Source organism: Suricata suricatta, chromosome 4 (assembly GCF_006229205.1).
Source record: "Suricata suricatta isolate VVHF042 chromosome 4, meerkat_22Aug2017_6uvM2_HiC, whole genome shotgun sequence".
NCBI classification, from domain to species: domain Eukaryota; kingdom Metazoa; phylum Chordata; class Mammalia; order Carnivora; family Herpestidae; genus Suricata; species Suricata suricatta.
In genome coordinates, this window is record NC_043703.1 from 116,401,799 (window position 1) to 116,422,551 (window position 20,753).

Sequence of the window (20,753 nt, forward strand, 5' to 3'; positions counted from 1 at the left end):
CAATAATATAGTTATGTGCATACTATTTTGTGTAAAATTGCATTTAAAATCAGCTAAGAGAAGACAGGAAAAGAAATATGCAAATATGTTGTCTTTTTGAAATTACCTTCATAATTATCATTACTAGCATTGTTTTTGTTTTGTAAATTTCATCTACTGTCTGGTATCACTTGCTTTCAACCTGAAGAAATTCCTTTAGTACTTCTTGTATAATGATTTGCTATCAACAGATTCTCTTAGTTTTTGTATAACTGGAATTTAAAAAAAAATTTAAATCCAAGTGTAGTATTGGTTTCAGGGATAGAACTTATGTACAACACCCAGTGCTCATCCCAACAAGTGCCCTTCTTAATGCCCATCACCCATTTAGCCCATCTCCCCACCCAACACCCCACCAGCAATCCTCAGTTTTGTCTCTGTATTTAAGCGTCTCTTATGGTTTCTCTCTCTGTGTTTTAATCCTATTTTATTTTTCCTTCCCTTCCCCTTTGTTCATCTGTTTTGTGTCTTAAATTGCACTTATGAGTGGAATATATTTGTCTTTCTCTGACTGATTTATTTCACTTAGCATAATACACTCTAGTTCCATCCATGTTGTTGTGATAGTTAGATTTCATTCTTTTTGATTGCCAAGTAATATTCCATTGTATATGTATACCACATTTCTTTTATCCACTCATCAGTCGATGGACATTTGGGCTCTGACTGTACTTTGGCTACTGTTGATAGTGCTGCTATAAACATTGGGGTGCAGGTGTCCCTTTGAATCAACATTTTTGTATCCTTTGGATAAATCTAGTAGTGCTATTTCTGGGTCATATTATAGTTCTATTTTTATTTTTGTGAGGAACCTCCATACTGTTTTCCAGAGTGGTTGCACCAGTTTGCATTACCACCAGGAATGCAAAAGGGTTCCTCTTTCTCCACATCCTCGTGAACATCTATTGTTGCTTGAGTTGTTAATTTTAGCCATTTTGACAGATGTGATTGTATTTTGTATTTTGTGATTGTATTTTGATTTATATTTGCCTGATGATGGGTGACGTTGAGCATTTTTTCATGTGTCTGTTAAGCAATCTCGATGCGTTCTTTGGAAAAGTATATCTTCATGTCTTTTGCCCAGTTCTTCACTGGATTGTGGAATGTTTTATTTCATCCTTTTGAAAGGTAGTTTTGCTGGGTTTAGAATTCTTGCTTGATAGTCTTTTTGTTTAGCATTCCGAATAAGTCTTCCCCTAGTTTTCTAGCCTTTGTTATTTCTGATAAGTCAGCTATTAATCTTATTAGCTTTCCTCTGTATGTGATTTGTTTTCTCTTGCTGCTTTCAAGAGATTCAGTCTTTCAACAATTTGATTATGTATTGGTTGGATCTCTGTGTTTATCATGCATTGAGTTCATTGAGCTTCTCAGATGTGTAGATTATCTTTCCACTTCTTTCATCAATGTCTTGTAGTTTGTATTGTACAGATCTTTCACTGCCTTGGTTAAATTTATTCCTAAATAATTTTTTTAAGTGTAATTGTAAATGGGGTTGTGTTGTTAATTTCTCTATTAATTCTTTCTTAGTGTATCAAAACATAACTGATTTTGTATGTTAATTTTGTAAACTGCAACTTCACTGAATTTATTTTTCAGTTCTAACTAAACAATCTATTGGTGGAGTCTTTAGGAGTTCCATATGTAATAGCTTGCCATCTACAAATAGAGACAGTTTTACTTTTTCCTTTCCCATTTGGATGCCTTTTTTTCCTCTTCCATTTTCTTGCCTAATTGCTCTTGCTAGGATTTCCAGCACTATGTTGAATAAAAGTGGTGAGGGTAGGAACCCTTATCTTGTCTTGATCTTAGAGGAAAAACTTTAAACTTTTCACTGTTGAGTATGCTGTTAGCTGTGGGCTTATTGTATATGGCCTTTATAATGTTGAGGTATATTCCCTTTATACCCTTTATTGAGAGTTTTTATCATGAATGGATGTTGAATTTTGTCAGTTTCTTTTTCCTATCTATTGACTGATTACATTATTTTTATCTTTCAATTTGTTAATATTATTTTTATCATTGATTTGCAGATGTTGAACCATCTTTGCATTCCTGGAATAAATCCTACTTGATCTTGTATGTGATTCTTTTAATGTATTATTGAATTTGATCTGCTAGTATTTTGTTGAGGATTTTGCATCTGTGTTCATTAGGGATATTGGCTTGTAATTTTACTTTTTTGGGATTTCCTTGTTAGGTTTTGGCATCAGAGTAATGCTGGCTTTCTAGAATGTGTTTGGAAGTGTTCCCTTTTATTTTTTGGGAAGAGTTAGAGAAAGATTGGTATTGGTATTGGTATTGTTTGAATGTTCAGTAGAATTCACCAATGAAGCCATCTGGTTCTGGACTTTTTTTGGTCTGACACTTTTGCAGTCAGATGCTCTACCCTTGAGCTATTCCCCCAGTTGGGACACTTTTGATTACTGATTCAATCTCCTTACTAGTAACTAGTCTCTTCACATTTCCTCCTTTCTCATGATTCAGTCTTGGTAGGTTATATGTTTCTGTTTGGTTGTCAGATTTGTTGGTGTAAAAGTATAGGATGTCTTTTATGATTTTTTGCATTTCTATAGTATCCGTTGTAATATTTCCTTTTTCCTTTTTTATTTTATTTGTGTCTCTCTGGTTTATGGGGGTGGTGGTGGTGGTGGTGGTCCTGGTGGTGATTTTAGCTAAAGGTTTGTCAATTTGTTTATCTTTTAAAATAACCAGATCTTAACTTTCATTGATTGTTTTTCTATTGTCTTTTTAGTCTTTACTTCATTTATTTCAGCTCTTTGTTTTCTTCCTTCTTTTGGCTTTGGGCTTTGTTCTTTTTCTGGTTCTTAAAAATGTAAAGTTAGGTTGTTTATTTGATGAGGTTTGCTGTAGGCATTTATCACTCTTAACTTCCCTCTTAGAATATTGTAACTGCGTTCCATAAGTTTTGGTGTATTTCTATTTTCATTTGTTTCAAGGTTTTTGATTTTTTTCTGTGAGCCATTGGTTGTTCACTTTGTTAGTCTGTTTGCTTTATTAGTTTCTGAGTCTTTTTTCCTGACAAAAATTTCCATAATTCATATTCCTTTTCAAGTTACTATGCAGATTACATCTTTCCTTCTCTTTTAGTTTTCTTAAAGAGTTAATACTTGATACTCTACTTCCTTACCTTATAATTTACTCCTCAACCCATTTAATTCTATATTTAGCTACTGTTTTGAAACTCACCTGGCACAAAAACATAGACCAATGGAATAGAATAGAGAACTCAGAACTGGGCCCACAAATGTACGACCAAGTAATTTTTGACAAAGCAGGAAAGAGTATCCAGTGGAAAAAAGATTGCCTCTTTAGCAGGTGGTGCTGGGAGAACTGGACAGCAACATGCAGAAGAATGAAACTAGACCACTTTCTTATACCATACACAAAAATCCACTCAAAATGGGTGAAGGACCTGAATGTGAGACAGGAAACCATCAAAACCCTCGAGGAGAAAGTAGGAAACAACCTGCTTGACCTCAACTGCAGCAATTTCCTACTGAACACATCCCCAAAGGCAAGGGAAATGAAAGCAAAACTGAACTCTTGGGACCTCATCAAGATAAAAAGCTTCTGCACTGTAAAGGAAACAATAAGAAAACGAATAGGCAACCAACGGAATGGGAAAAGATAGTTGCAAATGACATATCAGATAAAGGGCTAATATCCAAAATCTACAAGGAACTCACCAAACTCCACACCAAAAAAACAAATAACCCAGTGAAGAAATGGGCAGAAGACATAAACAGAGACTTCTCCAAAGAGATCATCCAGATGGCCTACAGGCACATGAAACGATGCTCAACATCACTCATCATCAGGGAAATACAAAGCAAAACCACACTGAGATACCACCTCACGCCAGTCAGAGTGACTAAAATGAACAAATCAAGAGACTATAGATGCTGGCGAGGGTGTGTAGAGACGGGCACCCTCCTACACTGTTGGTGGCAATGTAAACTGGTGCAGCCACTCTGGAAAACGTATGGAGGTTCCTCAGAAAACTATCCATAGAACTCCCCTATGACCCAGCAATAGGACTGCTAAGGATTTACCCAAGGGATACAGAAATGCTGATGCATAAGAGCACATGTACCCCAATGTTCATAGTAGCACTGTTGACAATAGCCAAATCATGGAAAGAGCCTAAATGTCCATCAACTGATGAATGGATCAAGAAGATGTGCTATATATATATATATATACACACACACACACATACAGTGGAGTATTACATGGCAATGAGAAAGAATGAAATCTGGCCATTTGTAGCAAAGTGGATGGACCTTGAGGGTGTCATGCTAAGCAAAATAAGCCAGGTAGAGAAGGACAGATACCATGTTTGCACTCATAGGTCTAACAGGAGAACAGGAGAGACCTAACTAATGGAGGACCAGGGGGAGGGGAAGAGGGAAAGAGAGTTGGGGAGAGAGAGGGAGGCAAAACCTGAAAGACTATTGAATACTAATAACGAACCGAGGGTTGGAGGGGGAGGGTGGGGGGAAAGAGGTGTTGGTAATGGAGGAGGGCACTTGTGGGGAAGAGCCCTGGGTATTGTATGGAAACCAATTTGACAATAAATTATTAAAAAAAAAAAAAACCTCACCTTCGTGTTTAGAGCAGCAGTCAGCTTAGTGAAAAGAATTCAGAATTTGTGGAGTTAGAATTAAAAGGTTAAACTGCCTGTTTTTGTCATTTACTCACTGTAGAATTCTGGAGAAGTTATTTATCTACCACTCAAAATGTCTGAGGACTGAAACTATTGGACATCACTAGGTCACTTGTTAGAAATGTAAAATTTCAGATCTCATTCTACACCTGTTGATCAGATTCTGCAAGTTTACAAGATCTCCATGTTGAGAAGCAGTCATATCTTCATCTTTGAAACTTAATGTCTTTATATGTAAAGTGTGGATGATCCCCCACTTAGGATCTGTGTTAGGTAATTTTGCCCAATTTTATGCCAATGTAAATTTTCTGTTTAAGTTAGGCTAGGTTAAGCTGTGATGTTTGGTAGATTAGATTTTTGTATGTAGTTTTGACATATTACATGTTCAGCTTATGATGGGCCTTTTGGGATGTAACCCCATTGTAAGGTGAAGAAGATCTGTACAGATAATACTTGTTGTATATATCAACCATCTTGCCATCATCTAACATACCATATGTTTTACCATTTATTGTCTGCTTCCTGCTATTAGAATGTAAGCTTTTTGAGGCAGAATTAGAGTGTAAGCTTTGTTTATTGCCCTCTTTCCTATATCCAGAACAGTGACTGGCACAAAGTAAACATTAATTTTTTTGAATGAACAAATGAATAAAGGCATTTTTGGTCAAATCTTGTTATGTCTATTGCAGTCATTTACTTTCTGCTGTAATTTAGAATTAGAATTACTGTACAAATGTAGAAATTACTGTTGTTGCAGAAAGTTCTTTTATATAGTGCTACTTACACTTTGCATTCCCTTTCTGACCATCTTGAATCTGTATTTCTGTTGTGCAGTTCTGATCAAATCTATCAACAACTCCCCATGCCATCTAGAATTAAGTTCAAAATCCTTAATGTAATCTTTAGATACTTTATAGTTTCCTGTAGTTAAAAATATTTATCTTTTTCAGGGTGCATTTATTGGAAGAATCATTTAAGCCCACTGCATGTATAGCATCCCTCTGGGCCCTCATAGGACTTGAGGGAAAGGGGAACCCATGAAAATAAGTTGATGATCCTTTGCTATGCCATGGAATAAAGTCTTTTGTCTCTGATTGAGGAGTCTCATGTCTTTTGCTGGCATATATGACACAATAACAGGCTAACTTATTAGTTTATAACTTAGGGTGAAATCCCACACTGGAGAGCATTTTTCCCGTCACTTTAAAAATTCTTGAAAAATCCCAAATTTTAGGATCCACATAATATATCAAATGGATATGCTGCTATGTTTTTAATGTTTATTTATTTTTCAGAGAGACAGAGTATGAGCGAGGGAGGGGCAGAGATGAGGGGGTGGGGGAGACATAGTATGTGAAGCAGTTTCCAGGCTCTGAGCTGTCAGCACAGAGCCGGACACAGGGCTTGAACTCCCGAACGATGATATCCTGACGTGAGCCAAAGTTGGACACTGAGCTACTCAGGCACCCTGGTATGCTGCAATTTTTAAACACTACTCTATTGAATATTTAAATCATTTCCACATTAGTGTGCTGTTATAAATGGCTATGCAATTAATATCTTTATACATATTTATCTCTTTTGATGAGTGAGTGTTTCCTTAGGATTTGAATTCCTTACTAGAAGTGTAAAGGTCATAGGAATGAAAGCTTACTTTATTTCTTTTATGCATAAAAGAAGTGTTTCTTAATTAAAAAAAAACATATCCTAGTATTAACAAATCATTTTTTTTTTTTTTAGGAGATACTTCTGAAGGAGGCACAGCTAAAATTGCTCAATCCAGCTTAAAACCAGGCATCACTACTGCTCCTGGAGATTCAGATATTGGATCTCATTTATCTTTGTTCCCTGAGGGATTTCCTCAGTTGGCTTTAAGGTCTCCTCAAGAGAATACTGTTGGTCCACATACTGATACACTCAACCAACAAGCATTGGATAGTCATATAACTGAGAAGACTCTAAAAGTTTCAACTCTTCCTGAGCTAGCTGACCAGAAGAGTGGGATAACAGGACCCGCTAGTTCCTGCTCACAAAGAGGGAAGTCTGATATTTTTTACTTACATGACTTGCCAGATAGTCACCTAACTGAAGGGGCTCCAAAAGTTTTGGCTGTTCCAGGACCTGCTGACCAGAAGACTGGCCTACCTACAGTCTTTCCAAGTGCTGACTCACTTGGAGAGAAGCACAGTATTTTCTACTCACAAGCCTTGCCAGACAGTTATCTCACTGAAGAGGCTCTGAAAGTTTCAGCTGTTCCTGGATCTGCTGACCAGAGGACTGAAGAAACAACAGTTCCTCCTTCTTCCTATATACAAAGAGAAAACTACGTTAATTTTTCCCAGCAGCAGTTGTCAGACACTCATCTAACTGAACAGGCCTTGAAAGTTTCTGTTGTTTCTGGACCAGTTGATGAAAACACTGGGATACCTACATTACCTTCAATTTCCTACTCACTTGGAGAGAAGCCCAGTATCTTTTACCAGCAGCCCTTGCCAGATAATCATTTAATTGAACAGGCTCAGAAAGTTTCATCTGTTCCTGGACCAGTTGATCTAGGTACCCAGTTGCCTAGGGTACCGGCAGCATCCTCTACGTACTACTCGTATGGTGAAAGGCCCCAAATTTTTTATCAACAGACAGTGCCAGAAAGTCATCTACCTGAAGAGGCTCTGAAATTTTCAGCTGCTCCTGGATCTACTGAGCAGAAGACTGGGATACCAACGGTCACCTCTACTCCCTGTTCCCATAGAGAGAAGCCCAGTCTTTTTTGCCAACAGGAGTTGCCAGATAGTTCTCTAACTGAACAGGCTCAGAAAGTTTCACCTGTTGCTGGACCTGCTGAGCAGAAGACTGGGATACCAACGGTCACCTCTTCTTCCTATTCACATAGAGAAAAGCCTAATAGTTTCTGCCAACAGGAGTTGCCAGATAGTCCTCTAACTGAACAGGCTCAGAAAGTTTCACCTGTTGCTGGACCTGCTGAGCAGAAGACTGGGATACCAACCATAACCTCTACTTCCTATTCACATGGAGAGAAGCCCAATATTTTCTGCCAACAAGAGTTGCCAGATAGTCCTGTAACTGCACAGGCTCTGAAATTTTCAGCTGCTCCTGGATCTACGGAGCAGAAGACTGGGATACCACTCGTAACCTCTACTTCCTATTCACATGGAGAGAAGCCCAATATTTTCTATCAACAAGAGTTGCCAGATAGTCCTCTAACTGAACAGGCTCAGAAAGTTTCACCTGCTTCTGGATTTGCTGAGCAGAAGACTGGGATACCACCCGTAACCTCTACTTCCTATTCACTTAGGGAGAAACCCTGTCTTTTCTACCAACAAGAGTTGCCAGATAATCCTCTAAGTGAACAGGCCCAGAAACTTCCAGGTATTCCTGGACCAGATGACCAGAACACTGGGATATCAATAGGGATTTCTAGGCCCTACTCACTTGGAGAGCAGCCTAATATTTTCTCCCAGCAGGTGTTACCAGATAGTCATCTAACTGATGAGACTCTGAAAGTTTCATCTCCTCCTATACCAGGTGACCCAAAGACTGGGATACCAACAGTACCTTCTAGTTCTTACTCACGTAGGGAGAAGTCCAGTATTTTCTACCAACAGGTCTTACCAGACTGTCATCTATCTGAAAAGCCTCTGAAAGTTTCAGTTGCTACTGGACCAGTTGAAATAAAGAGTGGGTTACCATCAGAAGCCTCTAATTTTTACACAGAGAGAGAGACCAGTATTTTCTACCAACAAGAGTTGCCAGACGGTCATCTAACTGAACAGGCTCAGAAGGTTTCACCTGTTCCTGGACCTGCTGACCAGGAGACTGAGATATCCACACTAACTTCTACTTCGTTCTCACATATAGAAAAGCCCTTTATTTTCTATCCACAGGGCTTGCCAGACAGTCATCTACCTCAAGAAGCTCTAAAAGCTACAGCTGTTTCTGAACCAGCTGACAAGACCGGAATACCAGTAGTTCCCTCCACTTCCTACTCACAGAGAGAGAAGCCCATTATTTTCTACCCGCAGGCCATACCAGATATTCACCTCACTGAAGAGGCTCTGAAAGATTCACCCATATCTGGATCAGCTGACTGGAAGACTGGAATACCAACAGTATCCTCTACTTCCTGCTCACATAGAGAGGAGCCTATTTGTTTTTCCCCACAGAACTTGGCAGGCAGTCAACTAGTTGAAGAGGCTCTGAAAGTTTCAGTTCTTCGTGGACCAGCTGAACAGAAGACTGAGTTACCATCAGAACCTTTTAGTTCCTACTCACATGGAGAGAAGCCCATTATCTTCTACCCACAGAGCTTGACAGACAGACAGTTGGCTCAGGAGTCTCTTAATGGTTCAGCTATTCCTGGACCAGCTGACCAGAAGACTGGGCTGCCATCAGAACCTTCTAGATCCTCCTCACATAGAGAGAAGCCCATTATTGTCTACTCACAGGGTTTGACAGACAGCCAGGTACCTCAGGAGGCTCTGAAAGTTTCAGCTGTTCCTGGACCAGCTGACCAGAAGACTGGGTTGCCATTAAAACCTTCTAGTTCCTACTCACTTGGAAGGAAATCTGTTTTTTTCCACCAGCAGGCCTCATCAGATAGACATCTCACGGACGAGGCTCTTAATATTTCAGCTTCTCCTGGACCAGCAGACCAAGAGACTGGGATATCAACAGTACCTTCTATCTCATACTCTGATTTAAAGAAGCCAAGTATTTTGTACCAACAGCCTTTGTCAGACAATCAGCTGGCTGTAGAAGTTCTGGAAGTTTCAGCTGTTTCTGGTCCAGGTGACCAGAAGACCAGAAAACCAACAGTTACCTCTACTTCTTACTCACATACAGAGAATCCTGTCATTTCTTATCAGCAAGAATCGCTAAATCTTACTCAAGAGGCTTTAAAAGTTTTAGAGGTTCCTGGACTAGGTGACCAGAAGACTGGAATACCAGCAGTAACCTCTACTTTTTACTCATATAGAGAGAAGCCCATCATTTCTTCCCAGCAGGAGTTGCCAGATCCTAATGAAGGTGCTTTAAGAGTTTTAGGCACTCCTGGGCCAGCTGATCAGAAGACTGGGGTACGAATTGGGCCCTCCACGTCCTATTCACATAGAGAGAGCCCTATCTTTTCTTACCAGGAGTCGTCGTCAGATATTACTGAAGAAACTTGGAAAGTTTCACCTGTTTCTGGACCAGCTAACCAGAAGACTGAGATACATAAAATCCCCTCTAGTTCCTACTCATACAGAGAGAAGGGCAGTATTTTTTACCAGCAGGAGTCTCCAGATGTTACTGAAAAAACTTTAAAAGTTTTTGCTCTTCCTGGACCTGTTGACCAGAAGACTGAAATACCAACAGGACCTTCTAGCTCTTACTCACATAAGGAGAAACTCAAGATTTCACCAGCGATTTTACCAGATGTCCAGAAGACTGAGGTTCTAACAGCTCCCCCTAGTTCCTACTCACAAAGAGAAAAGCCCAGAATTTCAACTGTGACTGGATCAGATTACCAGGAGACTCCATTACTGACAGTTTTTCATAATTCCTATGCTCAGAGAGTAAAGCCCACTCTTTTACTTCAACAGCAGTTGCCAAATAGATATCAAAGTGAAGATATTCTGAAGATTTCACCCGTCCCTGAACCAACTGATGTGAAATCTGGGATACCAATACCTCTTTCTAGTTCCTCTTCCCACAGAGAGAAATCTAGTATTTTCTACCCACAGGAATTGCCAGACAAACATTTAGCTGAAGATGCACTGAAGGTCTCAACAGTTCCTGTACCAGCTAACCAGAAAAGTCTGTTACCAACAGCTCCTCCTAGTTCCTTTTCACACAGAGAAAAAGCAAATATATTCTACCAACAGGATTTTCCAGATAGACCTCTACCTGAAGATGCTGTGATGTTTTCAAGTGGTTTTGGGCAAACTGATCAAATTAATGGGTTATCAACAGTTACCCCTGGTACTTATTCACATAGTGAGAAACAGAAACTTGTTTCAGACCATGTTCAAATGCTAATAGATAATTTGGATTCTCCTAACTCCAGTATTATCTCAAGCAGTATGCCTTTAAGTTCTCAGGCTAATGGTAGAGTTATAATAAGTAAGCCAGAATCTTTAGGTGTTGAAGATGTTCGCTCTGAGGAAATTCAAGATACGAGCAGTAGTTCCAAAACTCTTAAAGAGATTCGGACCCTTTTAATGGAGGCAGAAAACATAGCACTGAAACGATGCCATTTTCCTGCTCCTCTTGTCCCTTTCCGAGATGTTAATGATGTTTCATTAACACGGTCTAAGAAGATGGTTTGCTTCAAAGAACCCCTCACAGCTTCTGAATTTAATAGTGATTTGCCTCAGAGACAGCCATTTACAGAGCAAAATCCAAACAACAAGTGCATACAGAAAGATAGTAGCACGCAGACAAATCTGAAAAGCCAGAGAGGCATTGAGAATTGGGAGTTTATTAGTTCAACCACAGTTAGAAATCCTCTACGAGAAGCAGAAAGCAAAGCCAGAGTGAAGTTAGATGAAACCCTTCAACAATATACAGCAGCCAAATCTGTAATGAGATCTGAACCTGAAGGATACAGTGGAACTATTGAGAATAAAATTGTTATCCCTATGATGACTATCATTAAAAGTGATTCAAGTAGTGATGCCAGTTCCTGCTCATGGGACAGTAATTCCTTGGAGTCAGTTTCTGATGTTCTTCTAAACTTCTTTCCATATGCTTCGTCCAAGACAAGCTTGACAGATAGCAGAGAAGAAGAAGGTGTGTCAGAGAGTGATGATTGTGGTGATAGCAGTGTAGATTCACTGGCCGCACATGTCAAAAACCTTCTCAAGTGTGAATCCGCATTGAATCATGCTAAACAAATACTCAGAAATGCAGAAGAAGAGGAATGTCGAGTACGAGCACGAGGTAGGAACTGATCATTTGTCATCAAGTCAGGTCAGGCTTATAGACATTATAGTTTAATAATTTGTTGAAAGTTAAGTGTTTGGAATCTAAATTTATTTTCTTGTAGAACTGTTAAATGATTACATTTTCCATCACCATCCAAAATAAGCCCATTTAACCAATAATGTAACTAAGTCACAGTCTTAATAGTACTAGTCTGAGTTTAGGGTCTTAGGTAAGTAGGTTCTGAAGCCTGAAGGAGAGTGAGGAGATGGCTTGAGTTTCCAGATTCCTAAAGTACTTATGTTTCCTTAATCCTCCTATTATAGGATTCTCTTTTGAAAGCAGAAAAAAGAAGTTTGCTTTCCTCTAAATCACACTGTATCATAAAACTAAAAATACTTCTCCCCTTTTCTAATACAGTTCTTAGAGCGTATTTTATACATTAAAACTTGGGTTAAGGGTTTAAATGAAGATATTCTAATCCCATTAATCTCTAATAATAGAGACAAAATGGGGAAATAAACATTTTTTATGAATATTTAAAAATTTTTAATGTTCTTATTTATTTTTGAGACAGAGAGAGACAGAGCATGAGTGGGGAAGGGCAGAGAGAGAGAGAGAGAGAGAGAGACAGACAGACATAGAATCCTTAGTAGGCTCCAGGGTCTGAGCTGCCAGCACAGAGCCTGATACAGGGCTCAAAATCCATGAACTGGAGATGCTTAACTGAATGAGACACTCAGGTGCCCCTGGAGGATATATTTTAGAGAGCAACCTATAAACAGTTCAGGCATACTTGGGAATTTCCCTTGAGATTAACTACTTGCCATTCCTTTTATCACTTATGCATATTTTGACTCTCCAGAAGACTCCAACTCTTATGGAAGCAGCAGTAACTGTAGCAGGAATGTATAGGGGAGGCAAAGGGGCTGTCCTGATTAGAAGGAAGATTAAGATAAAAATAATTAAAAATCATATTAAAGTGGTCTCTTTGGAGAAATACCTGTAGAACGTAGTTTTTAAAAACCACACTTTTCAGTGAAATGTTAAGAACTTCTAATAGTTTGTCATATAATTGAGAACACCTACTTTTTGCTAAGTATTGTGGTAGGCATTTAGTTGGATATGTTGATGGTTTTCTGTGTTCTTATAATCACTGACAAATTATGATTTTTGCATTGCATTATCTCCAGTGTTTTTATGTTTTCTTTTCAGCCTGGAATCTGAAATTTAATCTGGCTCGTGAGTGTGGCTACTCCATTTCAGAATTAAATGAAGCTGACAGGAGAAAAGTAGAAGAGATCAAAGCAGAGTTGTTCAGTCGTGGGAGAACAACTGAATTGTCCAAGGTATAAAAGAATCTAGCAATGAAGAAGGAAAATGAAAGAGTGGTGGAGTTTGTATCTCTTACTTGGGCATTGATGACTCCAACTGAGTCATTAATAGTCTTTGGCTAAAGTATTAGGAGTGTTATTTCTTCAGAGTTCCTATTTAAGGATTAGACTCATTAGATTTTGATTAATTCCAAATTCATCTATTGAAAAAACTTATCTCCTTAGGAACATAATAATAGATTGGCTTTATCATTTATATTTTCTCTTGAGGGTAATAGCTTGAAATACAGATGAAGTCCAGCCATTTTTAGATATGTAATATCTCCTTTAGAACACAGAGCCATAATAGCTTATATAAAAATGATTTGCATTTTCATAGTACTTATTTTTATCCAGTTGTGAATTATTTCATACTTAGTAAAGAATATATGTGAAATATATATAAAGAATGAAAGAAAAATATAAATAATGCCTGTCTATTGGCTAACTAGCTTGATAAGTGGAATGTTACCGAATACCATAGAAGTCCTCTGCGTCCCCTCTACAGCGGTACATCTGTTACTTCCTATTCTTACATGTATTTTCTCTTGCTGTTCAGTATGGTTTTGAATTCTTTAATAGATGGAGTCAACATGGTGCATAATCTGAGAATTGGATTTTTCATTTAGACTTGGGTTTTTGAGATTCTTCTTTGTAGGTGTATGTGGTTTTAGTTTATTCATTTTTAGTACTGTAAGTATTCTAGTGTATGAATATATCATAGTTTGTCCATTCTCTTGTGGATAGGGCATTTGTTCTGCTTTTATGAACAGTAATAGGATATGGTAATAGGTATCTTATTACAAGGTTTTGGTATGGGTTATATGAGATAATGCTTAGTAGAATGTGATATCTAGTTTTCAATAATTGGTAGCTATTATATTACTATTAATCCTGTAAAAATAGATAAGCTATTATATATATATATATATATATAAACTTTATGGCCTAATTTATACAATTTTTTAGAAAATTTTTTAGGGCGCCTGGGTTGCTCAGTTGGTTAAACATCTGGCTTCGGCTCAGGTCATGATCTCACAGTTCGTGGGTTCAAGTCCCGCATCAGCATCTGTGCTGACAGCTAGCTCAGAGCCTGGATCCTGCTTCAGATTCTGTGTCTCCCTCTCTCTCTGACCCTCCCCTGCTCATGCTGTCTCTCTCTGTCTCTCAAAAATAAATAAAAGACATAAAAAATTTAAAAAAAAAGAATGATTTAAAAAAAAGGAAAATTCTTTGTTAGTGATACAGCATCATTATTTGGCTTATCTTTTTTTTGGAAAAATTTTTCTAAGGTATAAATCACATTGGATTTTAGATTTATGTATATGTTTGAGATCACCACCACCATCCATCTCCAGAAATTCTTTTCATCCTTTAGTAAGACTGAAACTTTGTACTTATAAATAGTTTCTCTCTATGGTAAGAGTACTTTAGTTTTGTAAGAAATCACCAAGCTGTATATGACTTTGAAAAAAAATTTTTTTGACTTTTATTTTTGAGAGAGAGATATAGCGCAAGACGGGAGGGGCAGAGAGAGGGAGAGACACAATCTAAAGCAGGCTCCAGGGTCTGAGCTGTCAGCCCAGAGACCAATGCAGGGCTTGCACTCATGAACCGCAAGATTATGACCTGAGTGAAAATCAGATGCTCAGCCGACTGAGCCACCCCCAAGCTGTATGTAACTTCGTATGCCAGCTATACTTAAGTTAAAAAAAAACAACACAACACACACACACATGTACATGGGAAAGAGAAAAAAAGAAACCACCAAACTGTCCCACAAAATGGCTGGACCATTTTGTATTCCTGCTAGCAGTGAATCAGAGTTCCTGTAGCTCCACATCCTGGTCAGCATTTGGTATTTATTGTCCGTGTTTGGGATTTTGCCCATTCTCATAGGTGTTTCCTACAACTTGGCTATAATCGCTTATTAGTTCCCAGAGCTTTTTGTTGATTCTTTTCAGATTTTCTATATAGATGATGAGGTCACCTACAAGCAGTTTTATTTCTTCCTTTCTAGTCTGTATACCTTTTATATCCTTTACTTGTTTTATTGCATTATCTAGAAAATCCATTTTGATGTTGATAAAGAGTAGAGAGATGGAATATTCTTAACTTGTTTTTGGTCTTTGTGGGAAAGCTTCGAGTTTCTTATGGTGAAATACAAGGTTAGCTGTAGGGTTTCTGCCAATATGCTTTATCAAGTTGAGGAAGTTTCCTTCTGTTTCTAGTTTACTAATAGTTTTTATTATGAATAGGTGTTGGATTTTGTCCATCTATTGATATAATGGTCATTTTTCTTTTTTAGCCTGTTGATATCATTATTTCATTTTTGAATGATAAACCAGTCTTGCATACCTGGGATAAACCCCACTTGGTCATGGTGTATAGTTCTTTTTGTAGTTTTTTTGTATTCTATTAATATTTTCTTGAGGATTTTTGCATCTATATTTATGAGACAGATGGGTCTGTGTTTTGTTTTCTTTTGTTTTTTCCCCTGTAGTGTCTTTGTCTGGTTGTAGTATTAGGGTAATTTGGCTTCATAGAATGAATTAGGAAGTGTTTCTTCGGGTTCTGTCCTCTGAAAGAAATTATGAGGAATTGGTATAATTTTTTTCCTTAAATGTTTTGTAAAGGTCACCACTGAACCCAGCTGGGCCTGGCATTTTTCTCTTTTGAAAGAATATTATTGATTTGGTTTCTTTAATAAATAGATGCCCATTCAGAATGTCTTTTTCTTTTTGTGTGAGTTTTGGCACATTGTGTCTCTCAAGAAATTGATCCCATTCCATCTAGGTTATCAAATCTATGGGTGAATGGTTGTTTGTAGTATTCCTTTGTTATCCTGTTAATGTCAGTGGGATTTGTAATGATGTCACTTCTTTCCTTTTTGATTTTAGTAATTTGTGTCTTCTTTTTTCTTTCTGGCTAAAACCTTGTTGATTTTATTGGTCTTTCAAAGAAACAGCTTTTTGTTTTGTTCATTTTTCTGATTTTTCTGTTTGCAATTTTATTGATTTCTGCTCTAATTCTTATTCTTTTTGTTTAATTTGGATTTAATTTGCTATTCTTTTTCTAGTGTCCTAATTTAGAAATGTGGGTTATTGATTTCAGATCTTTCTTTATTTTTAGTATATATAGTTAATGCTAAAGATTTCCTTCTATGCTATGCTTTCCCTACCTCCCACAAGTTTTCCTAAGTTGCATTTTCATTTTGAGTTAATATGTTTTTAAATTTTAGGTTAATATGTTTTTAAATTTTTCTTGAGATTTGTTCTTTGATTCATGCTTTATTTAGAAGTAGGTTGTTTAATCTCCATGTATTTAGGGATTTTCCTGTTACCTTTCTTGTTTTAGTTTCTAATTTAATTCCATTGTCGTCTACGAGCAGACTTTATATGATTTTTATTCTTTTAAATTTGTTAAGGTATGTTTTATGGCCCAGAATGTGACCAGTCTTTGTGAATGTTCTATGTAAGCTTGAGAAATTGTGTATTCTGTTGTTTTAGGCTGAAGTAGTCTACAGATATTATATCCAGTTGATTTATGGTGTTGTTGAGCTTAACTATGTCCTCACTGATTTGCTGTCTGATAAATGTGTTCATTTCTTTTTCTTTTTTTCTTTTTTTTAGTTTATTTTGAGAGAGGAAGAAATCACTGCATGCACACACAAGCAGGGAGGGCAGAGAGAAAGGAGAGAGAGAATCCCAAGCAGGCTCAGTGTTGTCAGTGCAGAGCCCAACACGGAGTTCTGTCTCACGAATCATGAGATCACGACCTGAGCCAAAATCAAGAGTCAGACCCTCAACCAACTGAGACACCCAGACATCCCAATTCTGTTCATTTCTCATAGAGGATGTTGAAGTCTCCAACTATAATGGACTCGTCTATTTCTTCTTGCAGTTATATCAATTTTTGCCTCAAGTAGTCTAATACTCTATTGTTAGGCACATATACATTAAAGGTAGTTACTTTAGAGAAATAACTCCTTTGTCATTATGTAATGCCCTTCTTTATCTGTGATAACTTTATTTGCTTTGAAGTCTGTTCTGTCTGAAATGAACACAGTGTTCCTACTTTCTTTTGATTAGTTTTAGAATGGTATATTTATCTCCCTCCATTTACTTTTAATCTGTATGTGTCTTTATATTTAAAGTGACTTTTTTATAGACAACATGTTATTGGATCTTGGTTTTTGATTCACTCTGACAATTTTTGTCTTTTAATTAGTGTATTTTCACTTGAAGTTACTGATTTTCAAAGTGATCATTGATATAGTTGGATTAATATCTGCTGTATCACTACTGTCTTTTATCTGTGGCCCTTGTTCTTCATTCTAGTTTTTGTCTCCCATTCTCCTGCTTGCTCTCTGCCTCTCTTTCTCTCTCAAAATAAAGACATAAAAAAAGAATTTACATTAAGAATATGCAGATTATGACCTATGAATAAAGAGACATTAGCCACGGTCACAGGACTGGTAGATAGCTTCCACAGCATCCAAAATTCCACTTTGGGGAAGTAAAAATCCGAGGGTCACTTTGATTGAATATACAGTTTTGGTACACTCTCACAAAGGAAGTAAGGCCATCATATTTATTACTTACTGATCCCAAAAGCAGAGTAGTGATGGGTAGGTCGGTGTGGGTCAGGGCCAGGGCCACTCAGTGAGCTCTGAGGGAAAGGCAGTCCTCTGTCTCAGGTCATGAGCAAGCAGGAGACAGAACAGGGTAGCAAGCACCTAATACCTATAAGGTGGTTGGGGCTGAGGTCATTCACTTTTCATGAGCTCAACTCTTAAGTTATTGTTTCTTAAAGATGCTTGAGGGAAACTTCTGGAGGAGAATCCCAAACTCAGGTCCTTATCTAACTGTGCAGACTCTGGGTTTGAGCAGGGCTATCATGCTGTAAAATGCCTAGGCAGCAACTCAAAATAGCTTTTTTCTCATCACAATTGACCCTGTGATGCTTAAGCATTAGTCTTTAGGGAAAACCATGGGCACTGTCCAGGTAGTGGAGATGTAAAAAGCCACTGGCAGAGTTTTAGTCATCTAGCTCATGAAACATTTGAGCAAAGCAAAAATGCCAGTCAGCATATCAGTAGACAAACAGTAATTTGAAATCCTATCTGTAACCCTCCTCCCATTTGTCGGGGTTCAGTCAAGAAAATAAATCATAGCCTATGGATAAGATTTGGGTAAGTATTTGATTAAAAACTTATGTAAGATTATGGAATACTTCTACATTTTGGGCCATCTTTTGTAAATCTGTCTAAATTTGTCCAGAATTATTAATATGAAAGCAGGTGGTGTGTTGTACAGTGTATATACCTCCTTCCTTGACCGATAAGGAATTTAAAGCTAAATACATTTCCAAAACGGTCTGTACTAAAGAAATATGTTGTTGTTGCATGAAGTATAGGCTTTGGTATAGCAGCCCAATCTTGAGCCAGGATGGCTGACAGGTTGGTGTTTGCCTTAATAATTTGTTGTTGTGTGCCTAGTGGTGGTGGTGTTCCTGCAAGGGAAAGTTTCAACATAATGAGGTATTTTCAACATAATGAGAATGAATACTGAATGTTTTTCACATGAGGGCATTTGCTGGTATCACAATTCTTAGTAAACCTTGGGGAGTTCTTGGGGAAGTGTCCCTCCCAAATGATTGGGCAGTGCTCTCCTCTGAGGCATAGGAGTTCTCTATCCATAAATAGTAAACGTTTGAGGCACATGTGTAGTTATATGCTTCTGATAGTTTAATGTTTAGTCCTGTATTACTAGAGATGAATCTGAACTGCATAAGCTTGTCAGCCAGTTAGGGTTGAAATTAGGACAGTATAAGCATTGGTGACCTTTAAGCATTTGTGTCTTTGGTGCCATTTAAGATAGTGGGCTTGAATCACCTAGCTCTTATCCACACTTGGTGGCATTTCAGGTACAACCACTTTTGGGCCGACTTTGACACATGCTGTCTTCCATCCTGGGGTGCAGTTGTGGGTGAGTGCTGTTCACTTCCAGCAGCTTTCTAGTGTTGCCTGTCTGGCATCATGGAGAAGCCTCATGATCCACATGGTACAAAAGGCACAGAGAAGGCCAACAGTAGCAAGCATCTGCGTTTTATAGTTTTGTCCTTCTGACTGCTTCCAGAGAATATTATGGGGCCCTTGTGGGTCAGCAGCTCATCAGTAGCCTCCTCAAAGTGAGGTAGGGCCAGGTATTATGATCCTATCACTAGGATGTCATCTAATATTGCTAGTATCAACCAACCAGACTGCCTCTTCCCCCACTTTGAGTGCCATGCCATTTCTTCAGTGGGCCCAGGTGCAATTACTTCCACTTCCTGTGGGGTGGTATGGTTAGGAGAAATGAGCCATCTACTGGAGCCACTGTACTTTGGAATTTCAGTTGGAATTTGAATATCAAGTGGGTTAAGTGTGGTCTGGTAACAACATAGAACAATAGTCTGGGTTCTTCTACTGGGTGAGAACTGTCTATGACCAGGGGAGGTAGCCATCTGTTCTCAGTCAGATCACCAGTGAATATTGGATGGTGAGATGATTGACATTTTAAATCTGTAATGTTGGAGAACGTGTAAATAATATTGTTCTGTAAGATAAAGGTATCAGGTTACCCCATGATAACAACCATAGGCAGCATGGCATGGTAAGCCTAGCTGGTGTGAGGAGAGTGGTGTTCATAGGTTCTAGACTTTAAAATGCTTTAAAGTGCCTGTAGTAGCCAGGAAGTTCATTTAAGAGTCCATTTGCTGCCTTGTAACTTAAGGAGCAAGTATTTTAAAAGATCTCTGTGGTGTTGAATAATGCCAGAGGTCTGTAGCTACTGTGGGAAGTAAAAGTTTCAGTAGATGCCCTTTTGGAAAACTCAGTGCTATGTTGTATGGGCAGTAAAATGAGATCCTTGATCTGAGTCAGTGTTGTCTGGAGGGCTGAAGAGGGCCAGAATAACTTAGGAAAGAAAGAGATTACGTGCTCCATAGAGCTGTTCCTGGTGGGGTTAGCAAGCAGCAGGCTGGTGGAAGTGTCTGCACCTGTAATAACAAGGTGGGTAGTGCCTGCTGACAGAGGATGTGGCCCTATGAGATCAGCCTGCCAGTAGCTTAAAGGGGCTGTCTCCTTGCGGAACTTCAGCACGGCAGGGCAGTTTTCAGTGTTTGGTTTGGGGAGCATAATTTATAATTAAAAGTAGTGTGTTTTGCAAGGGCAGAGAGCTCAAGCCACTGTGGCAGCAGTTCCCTTATGACCCAAAGAGATATGGCATCCTTTAGACAGGGAATAAGGAGTATAGAAATGGTGACTAAGAAAGGCTGGAAAGGTTGACAGTGGGGAAACTGGTTTTACGGTAGTGGGTGAAACTGACAGAATTATTGGTAAAAAGTCAGTGGCTGAGAGCCTCAAACCAGTGGTGACCTGAGTTTGATCAAGGGCATGTACCTTGGAGTTAGATTCTGGTGTGGTAGTATTTATATGTGCTGAAACGTGGGTAACCTTAATTATGATTGATGCCAGGGCAGTGACCCCCCCCCAAATTTGGGGCATCCCAAATGGGACAGCCTTGAATATGAAAATCATCCTGTTGCCAATGGTTCAATCAAACTGCTAGCCTACTAATAACTTCCCATTAGTCAGTGAAAATATGAACAAGAGGCTTGTCTGGGCAACTGTACTCTGTATGGCCATTTGTACCACCACAAGCTCAGCAAACTAGCCACCTTTCACTTGC

At 38.4% G+C, this 20,753-nt stretch overlaps 1 protein-coding gene across 1 annotated transcript in view; it reads left to right on the forward strand.

Annotated features, from left to right (window-relative positions):
• Window positions 1–20,753, forward strand: part of ALMS1 (ALMS1 centrosome and basal body associated protein) — a 129,803-nt gene that overhangs the window by 14,654 nt on the left and 94,396 nt on the right. The window contains exons 4-5 of the mRNA XM_029937601.1: window positions 6,467–11,665; window positions 12,863–12,996. Coding sequence (XP_029793461.1) covers window positions 6,467–11,665; window positions 12,863–12,996 — 5,333 coding nt within the window. The remainder of the gene's footprint in view (window positions 1–6,466; window positions 11,666–12,862; window positions 12,997–20,753) is intronic.